Here is a 22,454-nt window from a genome sequence, read left to right as displayed (position 1 = left end):
CTTTTAAAATTCAAACAAATGGATTTTTTAAAAATGTTTAAATCTTATTGAAAAAAATTAATACAATATCTAACCCAAATAAGAAATATCGTTAAAATTCAGTTCCACAAACATTTTCCATCTTTTACATTCCAGAAATGCAAACTTATATAATTGAGATTTTTTGTTTTATATTATATAATGCTAAAAATAATGATATTTTGAAATGCATCAATCTTATGTAAAAAAATGTTTAGGCACTAGATTTTCTTGGCCGTTAATTAATGCAATCTTAGTTTCTTTGTTCTGAAAGTATCAGTGATATAACAGATGTCTCTTTCTTATTCTCGTAATATATTTACAACAGGAATGGAAAATTTACTCAGTTTCTTTAGAAATATCTATAATGGTCACCTTGTTTACTAGTTTAATATTTTCTAGTTGGAATTGAAACAACACAATACATTTTTTAACTACAGCCATGCATTAATACTGAGTTTTTTTTTTAAGAGATTGACAACGTAAAAATTTGTTTGCATTTAACATTTTTCAAACATAGAAAACCCGATTTTGTAACAACAATATTCAACAACAAACAATTCGCTAAACAACGTTCACCTAAAATTGACAATTTATCAATGAATATAACTTAACTATACATTCTTCATTCAAATAAAAATCAAAAGTATAAATAGGAAAAATATTGCTTCGAACACAACTTAACTGATTAATTGAAATTTTTAGTTTGAAACTGAAAAAGTATTTTTTTTGGGTATTTTTAATTAAATAAAACTATCACATCATAGCTTCATATGAAAATACAATAGCTATCATATCTATATTAAAATTACATCAATTATCTCATTTTTGGAACATCTGAGGCTAGGCTTGAAAATATTTAACTACTCATAGATATTTGCCTACTGTGGGCTCTGACACCCATTTCTTAGCTACTACATTATTTTAATTATCAGGAATACAGTCTAAATTTATAATTATGAACTGACACCTTTTGTTTTGTTAATTTAATATTTCTGAATAAAAATATCCACTATTCATTAGAAATTCTGGACACGTTCTTATGTGAAAAGATAATTTTGTACAAAAGTGTTATTTAATCATGCTTCGGATAAGTCAATTTTCATATGCTGAAATACAAATTCAGAGGTGGCACCAACTTTTTATAAAATTTTGAATATAAATCAATTTTTAAAAAAATTTGTTACATCATTACAGTAATATAGAAAATATTTACAAAAAGCCGACCATCCCTTCATTTCAGAAAAGTTACATAATATTTATTTTGAATAAACGAAATCAACTCCGAAAATACCCTGTTGCAAGAAAAACAGTTGGTAAATATTCACATAGGCAAAATCATTTGTTAGTTTTTTAAATTTAGCAATTAATGATAATTTATATGAATATTTGTAAGAACTATTTGAAAAATTTACAGAATAAGAGACAAACTGTTTATTCAGTAAAACTAAGACATGGATGGACAACCTACTAGTCTAAATAAAACTATAATTTCAATTTTATTAAAATAAAAATGTCCAATATGTGTAGGAACAAAGTTGTTATAAAAAAAAACCCACTAAAATATGAAAAATATATGAAGATATTTATTGTAAAAAATCTATTGAGTCTTGATCTTTGGCCAAATTACATTTAAAAGCAATTGATATCAAACATGAGAGTATAGAAACAAATGTGATATTGACAATTAAAAAATTCCCCTTATAAGTCCAATAACACAAGATGGCGAAACACATTTGACAACAAACGCCTGTTAAAATTATTTTACGCTACAATCAAAATTCATATTTCAATCCTTACTCTTTTTATCAACCCAAAATAAAGACCAACGTCACAGTTTTTCGTGTTTCCTATCCTTTCCTATTGTAGCAGTAGGAAGAGGAGATAAAGGGAATGATGTCGTCCTTTTGGCAGATCTAGAAACAAAGGAAACAGCTGAAATAATCAATTTTCCCTGAAATACTTTTGAGAACCAAAAGATCCAAAATATACTGTACTAGATATAATAGTGGTTTGGTGCTTTAAAAAAACACACGTGCTTAACATTCAACATGCTTCAAATGTGAAAATAAATCCCTTTTTTATTCAACAGTTACAAGTTCCCAGTTCTAACTCTCGAAAAATTAACTTAGGGAGGTAGTTTGAGTGTAGCAGTTGTGCCTTTATTTATTGTATAAGCATCAATAAATACAAAACAAAACAAATTAGCTTGCATTAAAATATTTAAAACATATAAATAAAACAGTTAACTGGGAACACTAAACATTCGAACCTACCAACTAGAGACGCAGTTCAAATAGAAAACTTTTTTTTCCATTGTAAATTAATAAAATATAAAACAGTGTTCCCAGTGATGGAGTTGAATCACACTGAAATTACCTCAGACATGAGTTCCACTCGTTAAAAATCGCTTAGGTTTTAAAGTGACTCTGGACAAATAATTTATCTTCGAATATCTCAAACTTCAGTACGCTTTGCTACCAATCCACTTCCGCATCTGTTTTATACATGAAATGTCAAACAAAAAACCATAAATTAACCTAAGTAACAACTTTTATACAAACATACGCAAATAGTATTAAATGTTAAACACTACACTATTGATAAATTAACAATTAAAAAATGGAAATTATTTTAATAGATGAGAAAATCCCATGTCTTGTGTATCCAAATATCATACACTCAAAGACAAAAAAACCATACAATCATATTTTGTTGGTTATTTCAAACTATGTTTTTTTTTTTAATAGTTGTGTTAATTACAACATACTTATTTTAATGTAAACCAATTAAACAAGATTAGAAATTCATGATTTAATTATGATGGTTTGAAAGAAAACTCACAAAAATTCCAGAAAATTATTTGACAGATTAAAATTTATATGACAATTTATTGCCTAATTTTACTTTTGAAATGCATATGACCTCTTCTGGCCTAGCTGAAGGCCTTAAGTCACCTAAGCGAGTAAATAAACGATCAAATTTTGTCTTGTCAAACAGAATCCCATTCTTCAACTATTGAATCTGTTCAATGCTCGTTGGAGAAGGCGAACGATGTCTAACCCATCTCATTATCATGTCCCATAAGAGTTCTATAGGCCGGCTTGAGAAAGTGCAGGCCAATCCATTGTGGTAATACATTCATCTTCCAAGCAATGGGTGACAACTCAATGCGGCCAAGCATTATCGTACCATAAACGGGGCAAATGGGACCATAGCTTCCAGAAGAACTTCATCAATCTACTTTAGTCCAAAGATCCATTCTGTATGGCATGGATGTTGATTCTATCCCACACCATAACCGACTGATTTTAACAAGACTGTGACTCATGACACTTGAAGCAAAGCTTTCCCATATACGGTCCCGGCCATCTGATTGTCACAAATTCAACTGTGAAAAACATCCCTCCCTATTGTAAGTGTCCAAGTCAGATGGTGATTGGCAAACAGTCGCCTTTCTACTCGATGTCTCTCCAGTAGAAGAGAACCTGATGCAGAGCAACTAGAGACTAAGCTATTCTTCAGATGACTGTTTTAGATCTGACCCTTGCATACCATTTGGAGTTGACTATCAAAGAAGCTATTAAATGACGGTTCCGTAGTGTGGTAAGAGCAATAAAATGATCATACATTGATCAACTTTATTTTCCCTTTGATCAAGACTTCCCATGGCCCTAAACCTCCATAGACCTTTAAGGATGGAACAGCAAAACATACCCAAAACTTCGGTTGTAACGGGCGTTAGGTTTGTCATTGGCCAAAGCATCTGCCTGGGTGAAATCTTGATTTAAAACCAAGCTTTTTAAAAAAGAAAAATACTTAACTTTTTACTCAAATTTATTGTTTCATCAAAGAAAACAATTGAAAAAAAAACAAACAATTAACTCACTCGACATGTCTAGGAAAGAATGAAATTGAATTTTTTTAAATTTTTTTATTCTAAATAGTGAAAAGGATTAATAACACACAATGTAGGTAAACAACAAGTTATTAATGTTACATTTAAGTTTGAGGTCAACAAATATTAAACTTTATCCCTAATTATTTTGGAAAATACACAAATAAATACAAGATCTGTATTTGTTTTTCCTTTGAGTGTATATACATAAAAGGAACTTGTCATTAAGAATAAATGGGATGATTTAAAGTTTTACAGTAGGAATTGGATGTATATGGCTTTTAAGATGCATAAGGCCAAAACAAAAAAAAATATTATAGGAGTCAAGAAGCCCAAAATTTTCCAATTGTAATTAAAATTTATTCTTAACATTATGTTTTTTGGCAGTATTCTAAAAAAAAATAATTAAAAAGCTAAGTGTTTTCATTTTCATGTACAGTAAAACCCTTTTTAACCGAACTCGGATTAACTGAAACGATTTCAGTAAAAAATGAAATGTAAGAATAGTGGGTTATTGCAAAATGTAGTTGGTAATTATGGTGTTGGGGTATCAACAGTGGGTAAAATCTAAATGTAAACTTCATGAATACAGTTGTAATGTGCTGAACCTCAAGGAAATGAAGCAAAGTAATCATAAAAAAATTAATGAAGCTCTTTTACTCTGGTTTACTTTTCGCCTTCAGTATTCTGAACATCATATTTGTATGTAAAAAACATGGATTGTTAGATTTTAATTGGAAATTTTGTATTTTACACATTGTACCACATAACAACAGCCTCCATATCTGAAAAACTGCATCATCCGAAACGGCTTTGCCCCCTTTAATTCTGTTAAAAATAGTTCTAGTTATTAATGTTGGGCGACTTTAATTATTAAGAAAAAATCAAACTATGAAATATATCATTATTTGTGAACTGCATCATCCGAAATGGCTTTGCCCCCTTTAATTCTGTTAAAAAGAGTTCTAGTTATTAATGTTGGGCGACTTTAATTATTAAGAAAAAATCAAACTATGAAATATATCATTATTGGTGCAAATTGGGTTAATTTTGTTTTGGTTAATCAGGATAGAGAAACCCCAATATGTTGGGTTTTGAGATTTTCGTTCTAATGGTTTTTATTTTTTGGGACTTAGCAACACGGGGAATAGACCCAAGAACGCCTACATAAATTGAGTTGACAACCCCCATCAGCCTGCCAGGGTCTTGTTCTTCTCTGTAAATATCTTATCGTGTCGCAACATGCATTTTTTCTGTGCGTAGTACAATCTAGGAAGAAACCAGCGTTTGAAATTTTGATTTCTATTCATAATATCACACGGATTTTAAATTATTATTATTTTTTAAACACTATATACATAATGTATTGAACCATGCAATAAAAAATATAAACTCTGAATAATTACCGATGTAAACAGTAAACAGAAATTGTATTAATAAAACATAATAAACCAACATGGAGATTAATTGCATAGGAAAATAATTAACTACAAATACAGTAAAAAGAGTTAAATAACCTAAAGTAAAGTCATATTAGTTAAAAAAGTTATTTTTTTATACATTACTTTATGTCAAAATATTCTTTAACTGTACTAAATTAAAACAACTTTACGCTAAACAACAGAAATTTCACTTTATTAAAATGACAGATTAATGAGCATTCTAATATACAGACATGGTTAAAACAAAGAAATTAGAAAAGAGTGAATTATTTTTTATATAGGACATGGAAGTAGATAAATCAACAAAGCCAAAGTAGAAAATAAAATAAAAACATTTAAATTATTCTAGATTTAAACATTAAAAATTGACTACCATTTTTCATTAATTAATTGTTTAGTTCAATTCATAAGTTTAGAAAAGTTACCTTCTTCTTCTTATTGAAGCACTGTGACCAAATCCGGTCCGTGGTATAAGGACCATTCGGGCATTTCCTTGTGCCGGTCTTGATCCGCCGTGCGACATTAAGGATGCCAGATGGGCTGCATACCCGTCGCTCAGCACCGTTGCTTGAATGTGGTGTTTTTTTGACACTTTGCCGACAATGAAGATCTGTTGAGGTCGCAGTCCGATCGAGCTATAGACAGAAATGTCCTTGCTACTCCCATAGGCTGCATGGATAATCACTTGATGTTCCTAGTACAGAATTATCGATTATAAGATTTGCCAGACTTTATTTACAGAAATTTCATACTTGGATAAGTGATTTCAGATAAACAGCCTTGTGTCCAAGTGGGTCTGTCGAAAGACCATCGGCAAATGAAACGAGGCCATGTGGAAAGTTATGTTGTGACAACCAAGCGAGCACCTTTGCCTGTTGCATATCAGGCCTTCCAGTTATATATATTATTAAAAAGCCAAGCTCTTGCCAATGTCTAAAGAAAATTTGTTAAAATGATAAATAAAACTCTTCAAATACAAATATAATAAAAGCATAAAATTAAAATATACCTTGCAACGTCAACTGCACCTGCTCTGACTTTTGGGTCTCTTCCAGTAACAGAAACACTCGCGGTAAATGAGCCGTCAATGCTAAAAACAACACACTCAGTCTTAGGTGGCACAACTGCTAGGGAAAAGTCGACATGAGTATGATCACCCCTGAAAAAGACAAGTTTTTTAGTTAATTCACTCAAAAACTTTTTTATTTATTTAGATAATAAATCACATACCTCACAACCATTTTTACTGGATAAACACCATAGCCAAGTGCTTTATTATCAGGTATAGTGTATGTAATACGTCCAGTTTTGTCAGTGACTTCAGTACTCAAAAGCGTCCATTCTCCAGTTGTTGAATCATTCATGACATGAATGTCAACTTTCTCACCTTAAATGATTTTGGTTAATTAATTGTAATTTTGTGGATAAATTATTTACTATTACCTGCAAGTGTAATCATATCGAAGGGGCCATACATAAAACGTGCAGTCATAGACTGTTTTGCTCCTTCTTTTACTATAACATCATTTGCTCGATGATTTGAAGTAACATTCTAGAACGTAATTTTAATTTGAAAAAATTATATTTGGGTAAAAATATTTGGAATGAACCTTGAGCTTGACAGAGGTGCGTTTGCGGATCCATTTTTCTCTAGGCTGGCTTGGGTGAAATCCTGAGATGTCTTTCTCCTCAGCTCCAATCGGGCCACCGAACTCAAACCGACCGACCTGGAGGAAATAATTTATTTTTAATGATCATCTCTTTAGGTTTTTAATAATCAATTACCTGTCTCAGGATGAAAGCAATGACGTCCGAAGACTCCCAGTAGCTAGCGTGAAAGAGATGGGGCAAAGCGTTTGTTGGAAAATTGGCTAGGCCTTCAGGACAATATAAAGCGTAGTCTAATCTCTTGGTTCCCCACCATTTTTGTGTTACTGCAACAAACGAACCGATTGTTAATCAAATAAAAGGCAAGAAAAGAAGAGTGTTAGAAGCGGGAGGTATAAACTTACAAGCATTTATTGTGTGTAGAGGCAATGAATCGACCACTCCAGAAATAGTGCTCTGAATGCTGACTTCGGACAACCTCCGTAGGTGGGATATACTTGAAGGCCCACCGACTGATAAGTTATCCGTGAAGATTTGTGGGTTGCTTTGTACAATTTCCACTGTGTGAAATTATGTGTAAGTGTATTATATATTATTTTTATTCGGTATGTCCAAAACTTACAAAGATGATATGGCTGGCCATTGCCCAGAGGATACTTCTGAAACCTTGGGATGTTCACAGGGGGGATCATTGAGAACCTAGCTGAGATCAGGGGTTCCAGTCTCGCTGCTGCTGGGTCCGTCGGGTGGAATAAATTATAAACTTGCCCACAAGCAGGCCGTGGAATTGAACCTAAATTGTACAATTATTATTTTGTAATCAAGGTTTTTATAATTAAATTTATCCTTACTTGTTTTGTCATCAGTGGATATTTTCCTATAAGCCAATACAAGCGCAAGGGGACTTCCAAACATGAATAATTCACTCACTTCAAATTCCAATCGAGGCAAATGGCTATGTTCACTAAAAAATTATCAACAGAGTGTTTATTTTGTAAATAGGGGATATTGGATAAAACTAAATTACCTTGTTGATGATGATCTTCTTCTTGGAATTGGAGCGACCAAATGTTTCCCATCTACTGTCACTTCTAAATAAAGAAATATACATTTTTTTGTCTTCTCATTTCTTCCCAAAACATTATTTTAAACAACTATTGTACTATTTTAGCTAATTGTAAGCAAAAGTCTTCAAATAAATAGTAGACATTTTTCTAATCAATCATATTCTATGTTATAGAAACTATTAGGTTTTTTCTTCCTTTTTTTCCTTTATATGAGGGTATTTCAACTATGAGGTTATATGAACCCTCGGGGTGCCAGTGTTTTTGAATAAAAGCTTATTGGTACATCAGGTTTTTATGCTGGGCTGCTGGATTCGAACCCGGGATCTTCACCTTACCGTGATGAGAGCTGTGTCAACACCTTGCTTTAACTTTTATGGCCACCAACATCCCCATAGAGAAAGATATTCCACTCACAAAATGTAAAAACAATGATGATTAAAAAAAAATTTCATAAATTATTTTTAAACCTGTTCTGTAAAACAAAAAAAAGCTGTCTTTCTATGATTTTTGAAAAAGAAATTCTCATAAAATCTTTCTTCTCAATTAAATTGATATATTCCTAAAATATGATTTAAAAGTATTGCAATTGTTACAAATATATTTCAAATATATAAATTTTTACGATAGTAGAATAAATTAATAATGCTATTTCTTTTGTGACCATTATTTGTATGGTATTTCAGATACCGTGAGATGCGGTCTGGTGTGATGTATGTTTATAAACATAAAACAGCAATATCTCACTGGCACTCTCAATACGACATGCAAGAATGACACACTTACGCAGAAAACAAACACTTTGAGTGAGTAGAAATACTTTGATTGAATATAAAAAATATATTTTTTGCATTGTATAAATTCACTTTTTGCCACATCCTACATGTATTTGTTAAATTTAAACAATGTTTGTAAATCCCAGGCCCTGAAGATGATCTCAATAAAGACCGAAACATTGACACGATAAAGAAAATGTTATTCTGAAACCTACATCACACCAGACCACATCTCACGATCTCCGAATAATTATCGATTAACAGTCACCAATCACCACACATTATTTGTATATGTTATTACCTATATTTTCATTTTCTTCGTTTTCCATCTTCCCTTCCCCTGACCTGCAGAGTGCATCAAAAGCAAGAATGGAACCCATCGAATCTCCTGAAAATTTGAAATGAATCATGCCAATAAAATCACTATAACATTTTGAAATTTCAAATTTATTTTGATCAGTACCAATTAGTACAACTTGTCCACAGAAACCACTTCCTTCTTCAGATCTTATGAAATCAAGGTAAGCCGTGTTTGCTGTCTGGACCGTCTTTGTGACTGCATCGCTGTACTCCGGGGTGCAAGTCGACATTATCGGTATCGAGCCAAGGGGCACCGAGTCGTTTGTGACGTGAGTTGTATCGCAAAGGCTAGGTGAAACGTCAAAGCTATAAGGGCTCAGCCTGAAAAATTAATCAAGACTAAAATACTTATCGTTAAATGTACTATTGTAAAACATACCCTGAAAGGATACTTAAGGTATCGGTGCAAAGTGCCGGACACGATACAAGTCTTACAGCAACATGCCCAATCATATTTGCATAATGGGATCTCATGACAGCTTCTAAACCACCTCTGAATGTTGTTGAATCTGATTTCTTGGCTGTCAGTTCAATATTTGCATCTACAATGCGAATGTACATATTTTATAACTAATGAGCTAATTTTTAATTTGTAAATGACTGTTAAAAGAAGAAATCTACCTAAAACACTCCCAGCATGAAGGACGAGCATTAGGATTGTAATTGGAGATTCTCTTCCTTGATTAACAGTTGATATTGACAAGGTTGGAGATCCTGGGTAAATAGTGTCTATGCTTCTACCTCTTTCTGACATAGAAGATTTGAGGTAACGTTGTGAGAAAATGCTGTCATCTGGAAGGAAAAATATTAAAAATTTAACACATTTCTATTAAAATTTGTAAACAAAAACTTGTTTAACACTTCTCCGAGTTTCATTTCGGAGATAAATACTGTAAAAAACAGATATTCCTCAATGATCTCATATATGGGATATTAGGAAGTGGTCTAGTTTGGGTCTGGGGACTACAACCAACGTCAATTAATACTTGAGGACTTTGTTAACCATAAGTTAATAGGGGTAGCACAAAACTACCATTATTAAAACAATGAATACCTTTTGATCTACCCATTCTTATCCTCCTAGTCCTAGTCCTAGGCCTCCGCAGTGCTTAAATAAATAAAAATATCAGGGAACGCCACTAACGAAAATGTCAAAGTCAATATGTTTAAAGTTTGTAGGCTTAACAGTCAGCCAAAATTGGACTTTTGTAAATATTATGTCTACATTGGTAAAAACTGATTTTACTATCCTGGAATTTTTTGTAACATGAATTAATTAAATCAATAAAAACATTTGTTTACAAAAGAAATCAATTATACTTATAAGAAATTACTTATTTCTTTTTATAAACTTTTTCATCTTACCATGAGTCTCAACAATAACAGGAGGGGAAGAATCCAAATCTTCTTCATTTAGGACCTCCAAGGATGTCCATGTAGCTAGGGACATAGACTCTTCTGGTATATAAAAAACAAAATTAGTTTATTTGCACTTTTCAATTTTATATATACAAATATTAATAAAAACTACATAGTATCTAAAGTGCAAAACCATACCACATAATAATTTGTATACCTTGACAATCAAAAAATTCATCGTCCTCTTCACTCGGTGAATCAGAATCTCTGACAATACTTTCCATCCTCCAACTGGCAGCAGCAAGTTCAAACCTCTGTGAAGATGTAGGAGATGGTAGACTGTTCTTTGAATTGCTCCAAAGCCTTTTTCTTTCATCGCTAGCCCTAAAAATGAAAAAACAATAAAAAATAGTGCATGTATTTTATTTTATAAGAGATTTATTTAAAAAAAAAAAAATAAACCTTTGGTTCAGTTTTGGAGAAACATCAGGGCTGACTTCAGCGCGAGTCTCTGATTCAGACATAACACGATGCTTGGCTAGTGGACTGGCAGAATCACCCTCAGGTTTTTCAATACTCCCAAGATTGGCTGCAAGGGTATTGCTCCCACTGTCTCCTGCCGATATAGTCCCATCTTCTCCGCTGCTTTCGCTCCCACCTGCCATTGTCATTTTAAGCGCTTCTTGTGTCTGTCTTTCTATCTGTCTTATATCATCCATTGTAAGTCCATGCCATTCATCCTGCCACGCCCATGCTTGACGATGAGCACGTAGCATGGTTTTCCTAAGTGCTAAAAAAATTCTTGTGAGAAATTCCAACACTGATTCCATTATGATAAATCAATGTGTGTAAAAATCATCCTTACCAACGTCGTGAATAAATCTTTCCAACTTTGTTTGCATACCCCAGTATCTAAACTCCACTTTACATAATTTATATGCACACATTATAGATTTTCCATTAGGTAAAGGCATATCCTTTCCCTGTGAAATATTTTTTTTATTAACTTAATTTATTAAAACGAAAAAAACAAACTATTATTTAACAATAACTACCTTGCATTCATTCCAATAATCTTGAAGCCAGGTTTCTTGTAACGGCCCTCTGCCAGTTTTCTGAGACACGTAAACTGTTGGATCTTCTTCTCTGACATAATCTCCACCTTGGAGTTGATCTTTGACGACATCAATGACATCTTTAAAATAGTTTAAAGGAATATCAATTAGTAAAATTATAACATTCCCTTATATCGCTTTAAATTACCAACTATCCTGTTGCGAAGGTCGCTTCCAGTTAAACTGAACACATTTTCCTGGTGTCCATTGTCAGCGAAATAGTAAGTCTCGATTTCAAGTAGCAATTTCTCAACAAATGGACACGTGTATCTTGTTTTAGTGTAGGGATATGCATTCCAAGCCTCTTCTTCGACGCTAAGCGCAGACTTTGGCAGCAGGCTTTTGAGCCATCCTGAAAGTTGTTTTTTTATTCAATAAATTCAATGTTACATTGAAAGAGGCATAAAATGTACAGATGGTTTAAAATTATCTATTTAGTTTTTACCATAATACAAAATAAACCTAATACTAGAAGTTACAGATTTATTGTTAGAAAGGTTTGACAGATGAAACAAAAATCAGCCTAGTTATCTTTGAAGAAAAATAAACAAACCACAAGAATTATGAGTTATTTTTTAAAGAAGAAACATCACAATGTAATAGGTTGATTGTTACTGACAAAAATGACATATTTACCAGGTAAGTGACTGCCAACATGATATCTTTTATGTGTGTACTGGCCATTGCCCCCTGGTCCATTTGAGTAAGGTTCGTTGACTAAAATTTCTATTCCACTTCCAGCTCCTTTACTTTCTTCTCTGCTTTTTTTCTTTGAAAATAAAATAAATTAATTTATTTAGACTGAAAGTCATTAACTAAAATACTTACTGCTATCATATACAATTGGGCAATGCGATATTCTTCCACTGTAAGTGGAAGAGGAATTCTGTACTCTTTTATCAACATGGTTCAGTCCTTCGTCACAACATTTTCCTGTAATGAGTCCTAATTTGAATGACATCAATAAATCAATATCGAACTACAAGTCTTGCAGACTTTAATACAATAACTCATAAATATTAAATATTCACATAAATGTAGCATGTTTATTACAAGTGTAAGTATTTCTTAAATGCTAGTGGCTTATTTCTTTCCCGCTAAAGACACTTGATTAAATTATAAATTTGTGTCATAGTCAGATGTAAATGTAACAAGATTAGATCAGTTTAAAAGAGACCGTGAAACCCTTCAGGAGGATTTTTTCAAACAATGTCAAACAATTTAAAATGTACAATATATAATAATGTAATTGACAAATAATAATAATAAATATCATTCCTTTCTTTATTTGATACACTAGATACACTAATTGAGGCTGTCTGAGGGATCAAGACTAATAATATCAGCAACAATATTTATAAAAATATTACCTGATATTTGTCAAAGTTAGTAATTAGTTCAATTAATTAATCTTTATGTAAGGTATTGGTTGAGACAAAAAAAGTCAGTGTCACAAGCGTGATTCGAACCCATGATCTTCGGCTAAATACTCCGCTGCTCTACCACTTGAGCTATCGTTACTTCGATCCACTCGGACACCAACTCCCCATCTCAACCCACCTTTCGAATTTTCCCTCCTATTTGCCATTTTTCAAATGTCGTGTAATTTCGGCGACAAATGAATGGCCATGATTATATCTCAACCAATACCTTACATAAAGATTAATTAATTGAAAGAAGTTATTTGGTCAATCGGACCAGGAAATCTAATGGAGTTAATAATTAGATTAAATGTGGCGTTAGCTTTAAAGTGTACCTTGTTGTAGTAGAATCAGATGTTTTCTATTGTGCTATTCGTACAAACACTGGCATAAAGGCAATATGGCATCGGTGTAATATCTGCTGTTTTAATGCTCTCTTCCTGTCAAAATCTATTCATCTTTTGTTGAGGATATGAAGTCAGAAATCATTTGTAATATCAGTAGCTGGGAAAAAAAATCAATACACTATCCATCTGAAATTCACAACATTAAAATGTTTTAATTACAAATGAATAAATGCAGCGATTCAAAGTGAAAATGTAAATAAGTTAAATTGCTATTATGAAATCATAATCAGCAGTGTGAAAATTTCAAAGTTTAAAATAAATATTTGTATACGGCAGGCTAAATTATGCATATCATTGGTTGGGATTTAAATAACATCAAATTGTATGTATAATGTGTGGTGTTTAGTACCCATTAGACAATGATTATTTGGAGATCGTGAAGTGCGATCTGGTGTGACGTAGGTTTTAGAAAAACATTTTCTTTATCACGCCAATGTTTCGGTCTTTATTGACATCATCTTCAGGGCTCTCAACACGATACTCAAGAATGACACATCTACATGGAAAACAAACACTTTAAGCCCTGAAGATGATAAAGATATTATGATATCAATAAAGATCGAAACGTTGGCATGATAAAGGAAAAGTTTTTTAAAAACCTACATTACACCAGATGGCACCTCACGATCTCCAAATAAGCAATGTATGTATAATGTAACAATACTACAAAAATTATACATTAATTTTCATAAAAAAGAACTACTACTTGTACTGCCATAGGTAATGATATCCCTTATTTAAATAATTTATTGTTAAATATGTATTTATGAATAAAGTAATATGGAATAAGAATATAAGATATGAATTATTTTCAATGTTCACAACCCTAGTAATGTAAAGTAGTTCGCTTGAAAAGTGTACGTTGCTCTTCTTAAAAATTATTATGCTAATGGATTTTATTACCCACATACTAATATATAACACTAAACGTATGTTTACAGCATAATCTTGGTATACCATTTCCTCCTAATCACCCTCTCAAACCTTTTCATCCTTCTGAAGTTAAGTACTATACAGCATTCCCCAAGTAGAAAATCTTCTGGACATGACCTAATGAATTCCACTATACTTCAAAATCTTTTTTGGATCATCAAACAACAACAAAGTCCTTTTTTCCTTTTATTTTTTTAATCCTTTAATCCTTTTTTAAAGTTTCATTAGTTTTGAGTTTTCCTGATGGGAATATTCCGAATGTTTATTAAAAAAGAAAAGAAAAAAACGGATTTTGTGTCTTTGATGACCTGAAAAAAGATTATTTTTATTCCTACAAAAATAAATAAATAAAGTAACGCACCAATAAACAATGTTTTTATTATAAAAATAATGCCTCCACTAAAACCCACAGTCGATACTTGTTGACATTTATATCAAGATATGAATTTTAATTTTAAATATAACTCGACGGAGTGTCATCTTGTCAGTTTTCCATTCAACTAAATTTCCTGTTTGTTACAAAGTTTGTTTTACTTTCTTGAACACGAGAGGACAGACGGCCGCAAATGCCTTTTTCAAGGTGATTTCGTGACGTTAAAGCAGACGGACTATTACGTTTGTAAATAACGTCACGTCATTTAATTAATGCAGCCCCTATTTAAATCCGTGCAAAATCAATGGAACATTAATAATTTGAAGACGGCGTGTGCTTACTCAAAATCCTTGGGACCGTTTATGGAACCGTCGTCATTATCGCTGGTTTTTTGTTTATGGCTTAATAAATATTTAGCGTCCCCTTTATTTTGAGTTTTATCACTGTTCACACTGTTCGATTAAATATAACAATAAAATTTTAATGGTAGAAAAGTAGTTTGATTTAAAAAGGGTAATACTCGAGAAAAATAGACCCTACGTGCAAAAATTTAATTAAAAACAAAACTCGATCAACTATCATCACAAGTTCATATTTACATCGACCATTTAAAAAGTTCGATTTTCAGTCAAAATCGAAAATATTAATTTATGAAAATTAACATAAAATAGTTAAATAATTTGACGTTATTGCTTTTAAGAGAGAAGTTTAAGGCGTTACAGCTAAATCAGCAACATTTCCTAGTCTTGCAGAATGGTATACACTCGGCGCCGTGAAAACGACATTACGAGATTTCAGTTTAATCATATTAAAAATCCCTGAATAAATTATATGCTTATAAATAAAACACGATTAAATTATTTTGTCTGTGTATGTAATTTTAAAAATATAATATTATTTACTCAATGCAGTCGGTAAGTTGATTATTGGCTTTTACATTAGCCTGAAAACAATTGTATTCTAATTATAGTTTTTTCGCAAACAACTTACAAATTCACAAAAAGAAAACGCATAATAATTTAAAATAATTTAATAATAAAACTTATTATTTTAATAATATATAATTTATTATTTTTAATAAAATAATTATTGTTTACACAAAAAATTAATCACTTTAAATGTTATTTATCGACCTAATCTTCCTTGATCAGACCAAAAAAATACAGTCTTAGAAATAAACAATCATAAACCGTTAGAGCAACAATATTTGTGAATACAGCTGAAAGGAATATATTTTGCACTATTGAATCAAACAATAGGTGTTTTTTTCTGATGTGTATAATTATACAAGCAATCCAGAAAATTTTAAATTAGCCAGAAAACATTTGTATTCTAATTATAATTTTTTTACAAATTAAAGATGAGATGATGTTTTCCACGTAACTTACAAATTCACAAAAAGAAAACGCATAATAATTTAAAATGATATAATAATAATAATATAATTTNTTATAAAATAATTTTAAAATAATTATTGTTTACACAAAAAATCAATCAAATTAAATGTTATCTAATCCTAGTCTTCCTTGACCAGACCAAAAAACTCCAGACTTAAAAATAAACAATCATCAACTGTCAAAGCAACAATATTTGTGAATATAGCTGAATGGAATATATTTTGCACTACTGAATCAAACAAGTTAATGATAGTTTTTTCTTCTGATGTGTATGATTCAAAACCAAGCAATTCAGAAACTTATTGTTTTATTTTATTATGGTTTTTTAAAAATATTTTCTCGAGAGTAACCTTAACGAAGAGGCATTTGTTTCTGAATGTCCTTATTCTATGATAGTTTTGTTAACTCAAAAACCTAATTTTTAAATCAATTAACCGGTGCTGTATATGTCAGTACAGACTCCTTTGTACAGGATATAAAGTGCTTCACTTTTAATATATCATTGGACTTTAGTTGCTCTAGGCAGAGGCAATTTTAATCCTTTTTCGGCAATTTACTCTATTTAGCTTTACCAATTTAGATCTATGACTTTGATTCCAAGTTATTTTAACTAATTTAATTTACTAGATTAAGTTGTTTTCTAATTTAAGTATATTCTAAATATATTTTGCATTTTACGCTCTGTTATATGCAATACTTGGGTTTGGTTGGTATTAAATGTCACTTTATTACATTCTGCACAATTCTCAATTTTCCCAAGCTTGATTTGAAGTGAATCCTAATTGGAAATAATCTTTACCAGGGGTCAATTAAAACACTATGATTTCAGATTTTTGGGGGAAATCCAGCGGATTGAAATTTTTAGTTTTAAACCAGGTTACAAAAGAAAATAAGAAAAGTCTTAGTATGAATTTTTATCTGAAATATATACTTCAAAACTCAAAAGGCCCATGTCTGCTTTGTCAGTTCAATGATTTTTAATTGCGTAAAAAAAAAGAATTTCCCTTTGATGTTTAAAATAAAATAATTTGACTAATTTTTCAGGGTACAAAACTCGTCATATTTTCGAATAACTCGTTCCATTAAGCAAAACACACAAAAAGAAAGGAAAGAAAGTTATTTATCGTCCCAATCCCCCTTGATCAGCCCATCAAGCATAGTTCTTAAATTGAGCATTAATTCATTTCGTTTTACCCAGAGAGGAAGGAATGCCCGGATGCCGATAAATCAACATAATTAACTTGTCATCCGAGCGCGATGAGTTACAAGCGGGAGCTTAAAAATGAAAACCATGCTTAGGACGCAAAATTAACTAAACACGACAGTATTAATTACAAGGAAAACTACTACAAGGAATTTATGCTAAAATCGATTTTTTAAAAATATACATAAATACATTACCTGTTATATTTATGAAATTGGGCTAAAACCATATAGTTTTATAATGTAAACTTAGTTTAATGCTTCTAACTTTACTTTAAAAAATAATTAAAACAACTTTATATAAAACAATATGCCTAATAAATTCTCTAAAAAAACTACTCATTTTTAAGGTAATTAACAAGTAAGTAAAAAGATAAACAGAGTTTATGTTATACGTAAAAACTTAAAGCTGGAAATTCAGATGAAATGAGTTAAAACTTAGTTTTCTGTAAAAATTTAAACTAATATTTTTATTTCTGCGAGTTTTCAGATTGCTACAGTAGATCTTTATTTTAGTTGCTAATTTTTCTAATAATTATAAAAACTATTATTTGTTCATATTGGTGGGTTTAATAGTGTCGTTTAATCACCAGACAATTCAAAAAAGGAAAGCAAAACAAGGAAATAAATTCGTAAATAAGAATATAAAAAGCTACCAAACAATAGAGATTAAAGTTAAACCTAACAAAATCAATACAAAACACAGCATTGACAAAATGTTCAACAGTATAAACATGTCGGAAGGGAAATTAATTATAAAAAAAATCATTTAACTGTTTTATAAGTTCTTCGAAAAGTCAATAATGCAAACATCCTCTGCAGGAAACATAGCGCTAAAGATACAATTATACTAATAGGTTTTACTTATTTTCCTTTTGTTCTCCCTTCGAAAGGGTGAAGTCAACTTATGGACTACTCGGCGATAATTTGGTATATCTAGCGAAGTAGCCAACATTAACTGCCCTGTATTGTAGATTAAGGCAGATTACATTATTTGTACTTGATATTTATTAATAAAGGATTGTGGAACTACTTGCACTTACTCATACCTTACTGGCATAAAAAAATATCAAAAATGTTTGCATTTGTAGTCCTTTGATTGTATTACTATTCTCAAATGTATTTGCTATTATAAATATTTTAAATATTATAAATAGTACCAAAAATAGTGAGATCCTATTGTTACAAACAATCGGTAATTCTTTTATATTTATATTATTACTGCCAAATATAGATTGTTAAAAGTTCTGCACTAAAAATCATTTTGTGTGTGTGTGAGTGTGTAGTGTGTGTGTGAGAGAGAGAGAGAGAAAAAAAGGGAGACTTTCTTAAAGCAAGTCATGCACTAATTAGATTTCTCGGAAGTTCGTTAAAGTCTATGTACAGTATAATTCATGATTTCTATCGGTTTTTCATTGCTTGGAAAGTTAACTATCAAGCAAAACGGAATCTTCGCAATCTCCTATCAACGGCCAAACAGCCTTTCAGGTCGGGCAGTATGAAATTTCCCATTATGTTCTTTTATGGCTTTCACCGCTTTGAAATTCTCTTTCGCCAACAGAACATCGACGATTCATGAAAAATGCGTAGTCAAGACAATATTTTTCCCCAGTACAAGAAGGCTTTGGTACCACGGCGCGTGTGAGGTCGTGTTAAATTTTCTCCTGTTGGCAAAACGGTTACGTGCGAGGCATTGATACTGGAAATTATGGCTATCGGGGTTTATGTACACCTGACGATACAGGCAGAACCGACGGAAAGAACATGACCGAGATACCTCAATGACACAACACGGAAACACATATCAAACACGGCCTATCAGACCATGCGAACCTTTCAAATCACGAATGCACATATACCATTTAAAAGTTTACAATTTTCATCACCTAGAATTATATTTATCTAAATTAAAGTTAAGATGCAAGGAAAAAAGTTTAAAATAAAAAACTTAAGGATGTATATTCTGAAATTTAAAAAAATATTTATTACAGGCATTTTTTCTTTTCCAAAGCATTGCTTTTACACACAGCATAGAAACACAGACAATTCATTGAATTTATTATTAAAGATTGTAAGAGAGGTTTTATACATGAAATGAACTAGTACACTAATTAAAAAAGAATTGCTTTTAATTTTGCCTTGTAAAACACCAACTGTTCGGTCTCAGTATAAATGTGAAAGGGTGGCGAGATTAAAAAAAAAGCAGTTTAACGTCTCTTTAAGAAATGATGAATTTAACGACGATCACGAATTTATGTTTTACTCAAAACAACATCCAAAAAAATTTCAGAATATAGTCTTAGTGACGAGAGCAGTTAGATTAAAATTTTAATGAAAAAAACCCGCGCTATTCGGCTCGAGATTTGGCGGAAAATCACGCCGTATAACGGCTAATTTTAGACATTTACAGAAACTTTGGATGTGTCAGATTTTGATGGCGCATTCATTAAACTGGAAGAAATTCAAGGGACCACATTTCCGTTTGTGATCTCCTTCATAGAAGCGGCGTAACGACCCGTTTCTTAGAAGATTAGTGACTTGGTATGAAAACTGGATTCTGTATAACAATACATATTATACGTTAAAGCCAAATGAAACTTCTATAACTTCAAAGCAGAGAATCTAACTCGAAGATCAAGCCATAAATTTCGCAGGATTGGAGGGTAAATTTATCTCACGAAATGATTCCTGGGAACGGTCAATTCAATCAATATATTCACAAGCTTCGTACATTTTGATTTGGCAATTATTGCTAAACTGAGGCACAACATATTAACCACTTATTGATTTTACGACTTAATATTAAATAATAAAACACCTTTATAATTAAACCTCAGTGAAAATTTTTTTTGTAATACCAAATACTACTGTATAATACATTTCAAAAATTGATTAAATGTTCCAAGTGCAAATTTAATAAATCTAATGAAACGATATAAATCCTGATGTAAATAAAGATATCAAATAAAAATATATTATAACAATAATTTATAACAATAATGCTCCCACACCGAACAGAGTTTCTGTAAGTTATTGTCAATTCAATAATTATGCATGTACAATTTATTGTTTCTTTTAATGATTAAAAAGATTAACGTTAAATTTTAATTAATTAATTTAGTAAATTACAGGGGTAAAACTCATTATTTGAACATTAGGCGCGTATAATAAAAGGCGTCGAGGCTAAACCAGCAATACTTTCGAGTCTTGCCGAATGGTATACTATCCGCGCCGTGTAAATGGAAATCAGCTAGGGAGGAAAGAGAGGTTCAAACCTTAAAAAAAATAAAAATCCAATATTCCAATTGGATTGGAATGTTTGTATGCCTGTCGCTTTTATGATTTTTTAAAATCTAGACTGCTTACTTTAATTAATATAATATTACTATTAGTATTAATATTACTAAAAATTGTTGTAACTTTCAACTTAAGTACAATAAAATCTACAATTTGTCAATGTGTTTATAAGTTATCATTGATTCTTTAGCTATACGAGAATTTCTGCAAACTTTTTATTGTTCATAAAATATTAAGTATAAAATAAACGAAATTTGGGTAGTATAAAGGCGTCGTGGCTAAAAGAGCAGTGTTATTAGTCTTGCCGAATGGTATATTTTCTGCGTCGTGCAAATGGAAACCAGCTGGGAGGAAGGGGAGGTTCAAACTTTTAAAAATACATAAAAATCTAATGTTCCAATTGGATTGAAATGTTGGTATGTCTGTCGCTTTAATGATTTTTTTTTAACCTAGACGTGGCTTACTTTTATTAATATAATACATTATTAAAAATTATTGTTATCTTCCACTTAAGTAATATCAACAATTCGTTAACGTGTTTATAAGTTGCCATTAATTCTTTAGATATTCCAGAATTTTGTTCAGTTAAAATATTAACTGTAAAATAAACCAAATTAGAGTAGTATAAAGGCGTCGTGGCTAAAAGAGCAATATTATGGGTCTTGCAGAATGGTATCACCGTGTTAATGAAAAATAAGTTGGTAAGAAAAACAGATTTTTTACCTATAAAAATGCAAATGCCAATCGCATTTGTGCGTTTTTCTGTCTGTCGGTTTAATGATGTTTTTTTAATATAGACGTTGTTTACTTCAATTGATATAAAATGTTAATAAAACGTATTGTATTACTTTCAATTTATGTAAAATCAAAATTTCGTCAACTTGTTTATAAGCTGTCATTAATTTTTCAGATATTCTTTTTTTGGTTCAATTAAATATTAACTATAAAATAAACCAAATTAGAGTAGTATAAAGGCGTCGTGGCTACAATAGCAATGTTACGAGTCTTGCAAAATGGTATAATTCTGCGCCGTGTAAATGGAAATCAGCTGGGAAGGAAAGAGAAGCTCAAACCTTTTAAAAATATATATAAATCCAATTTTCCAATTGAATTGGAATGTTTGTATACCTGTCGCTTTAATGATTTTTTTAAAATCTAGACAGCTTACTTTCATTAATATAGAATATTATTAACAATTATTGTTCCTTTCAACTTAAGTAAAATCAACAATTCATCAACGTGTTTATAAGTTGTCATTAATTTTTTCGATATGCTAGAATTTCTGCAACTTTTTTTTGTTCAATTAAAGTATTAACTATCAAATAAACAAAATTATAGTAGATAAAGACTTCGAGGCTAAACCAGCAATGCTATCGAGTCTTGCCGGATGGTATACTTTCTGCGCCGCGCGAATGGAAATACGCTTGGGAAGAAAAAAGAGAACAGTATAAAAGCATTTAAAACTCCAATTGCTTTTACGTGTCTGTCATCTTCATGATTGTTAACTGAACATTTCATACTTTTAATATTATAAGCAATTGTTCTGTCCCTTTCAAGGTGTATAAATCAAAAATCTGTCAGCATGCCTATCAGTTGTCATTAATTATTTAGATACTCTAGACAATATTTCTACATTCCCCAACATTTTTTGTTCAATTTATAATTCTAATTACCAAATAAACTCATTTCGTTACACATCACGGTTAAACCAGGAATATTTATTTATACTTTTTGAGGCTGAAAATGGAAAACACGTTAAAAAATAAAAAAGATCCCTTAAAAA

The 22,454-nt window shown here is 31.1% G+C and overlaps 1 protein-coding gene across 5 annotated transcripts in view; it reads right to left on the bottom strand.

The window, feature by feature from the left end:
* LOC106664298 (protein retinal degeneration B) overlaps window positions 1–22,454 on the bottom strand; it is a 39,016-nt gene continuing 16,562 nt past the window's right edge. For 2 of the 5 annotated variants that reach the window (XM_014389899.2, XM_014389900.2), the window contains exons 2-26: window positions 13,397–13,594; window positions 12,469–12,573; window positions 12,277–12,409; window positions 11,789–11,992; window positions 11,581–11,720; window positions 11,391–11,508; window positions 10,988–11,315; window positions 10,743–10,909; window positions 10,532–10,624; window positions 9,788–9,958; window positions 9,546–9,708; window positions 9,270–9,487; window positions 9,108–9,194; window positions 7,994–8,057; window positions 7,818–7,930; window positions 7,589–7,759; window positions 7,371–7,526; window positions 7,144–7,292; window positions 6,969–7,085; window positions 6,802–6,910; window positions 6,589–6,745; window positions 6,368–6,517; window positions 6,111–6,291; window positions 5,784–6,052; window positions 1–1,934 (exon numbers count right to left, since the gene is read on the bottom strand). In XM_014389899.2, coding sequence (XP_014245385.1) covers window positions 1,850–1,934; window positions 5,784–6,052; window positions 6,111–6,291; window positions 6,368–6,517; window positions 6,589–6,745; window positions 6,802–6,910; window positions 6,969–7,085; window positions 7,144–7,292; window positions 7,371–7,526; window positions 7,589–7,759; window positions 7,818–7,930; window positions 7,994–8,057; window positions 9,108–9,194; window positions 9,270–9,487; window positions 9,546–9,708; window positions 9,788–9,958; window positions 10,532–10,624; window positions 10,743–10,909; window positions 10,988–11,315; window positions 11,391–11,508; window positions 11,581–11,720; window positions 11,789–11,992; window positions 12,277–12,409; window positions 12,469–12,546 — 3,621 coding nt within the window. In that variant the 5' untranslated portion in view covers window positions 12,547–12,573; window positions 13,397–13,594 and the 3' untranslated portion in view covers window positions 1–1,849. Of the gene's footprint in view, window positions 1,935–2,397; window positions 2,516–4,056; window positions 5,186–5,783; window positions 6,053–6,110; window positions 6,292–6,367; window positions 6,518–6,588; window positions 6,746–6,801; window positions 6,911–6,968; window positions 7,086–7,143; window positions 7,293–7,370; window positions 7,527–7,588; window positions 7,760–7,817; window positions 7,931–7,993; window positions 8,058–9,107; window positions 9,195–9,269; window positions 9,488–9,545; window positions 9,709–9,787; window positions 9,959–10,531; window positions 10,625–10,742; window positions 10,910–10,987; window positions 11,316–11,390; window positions 11,509–11,580; window positions 11,721–11,788; window positions 11,993–12,276; window positions 12,410–12,468; window positions 12,574–13,396; window positions 13,595–22,454 lie in introns of those variants that run through there. The other 3 variants (XR_002910719.1, XM_024229186.1, XM_024229187.1) reach the window with 3 other exon arrangements.

Source organism: Cimex lectularius, unplaced genomic scaffold (assembly GCF_000648675.2).
Source record: "Cimex lectularius strain Harlan isolate CLEC.00 unplaced genomic scaffold, Clec_2.1 scaffold98, whole genome shotgun sequence".
NCBI lineage: Eukaryota > Metazoa > Arthropoda > Insecta > Hemiptera > Cimicidae > Cimex > Cimex lectularius.
This window is presented reverse-complemented; position numbering and strand designations above follow the sequence as displayed.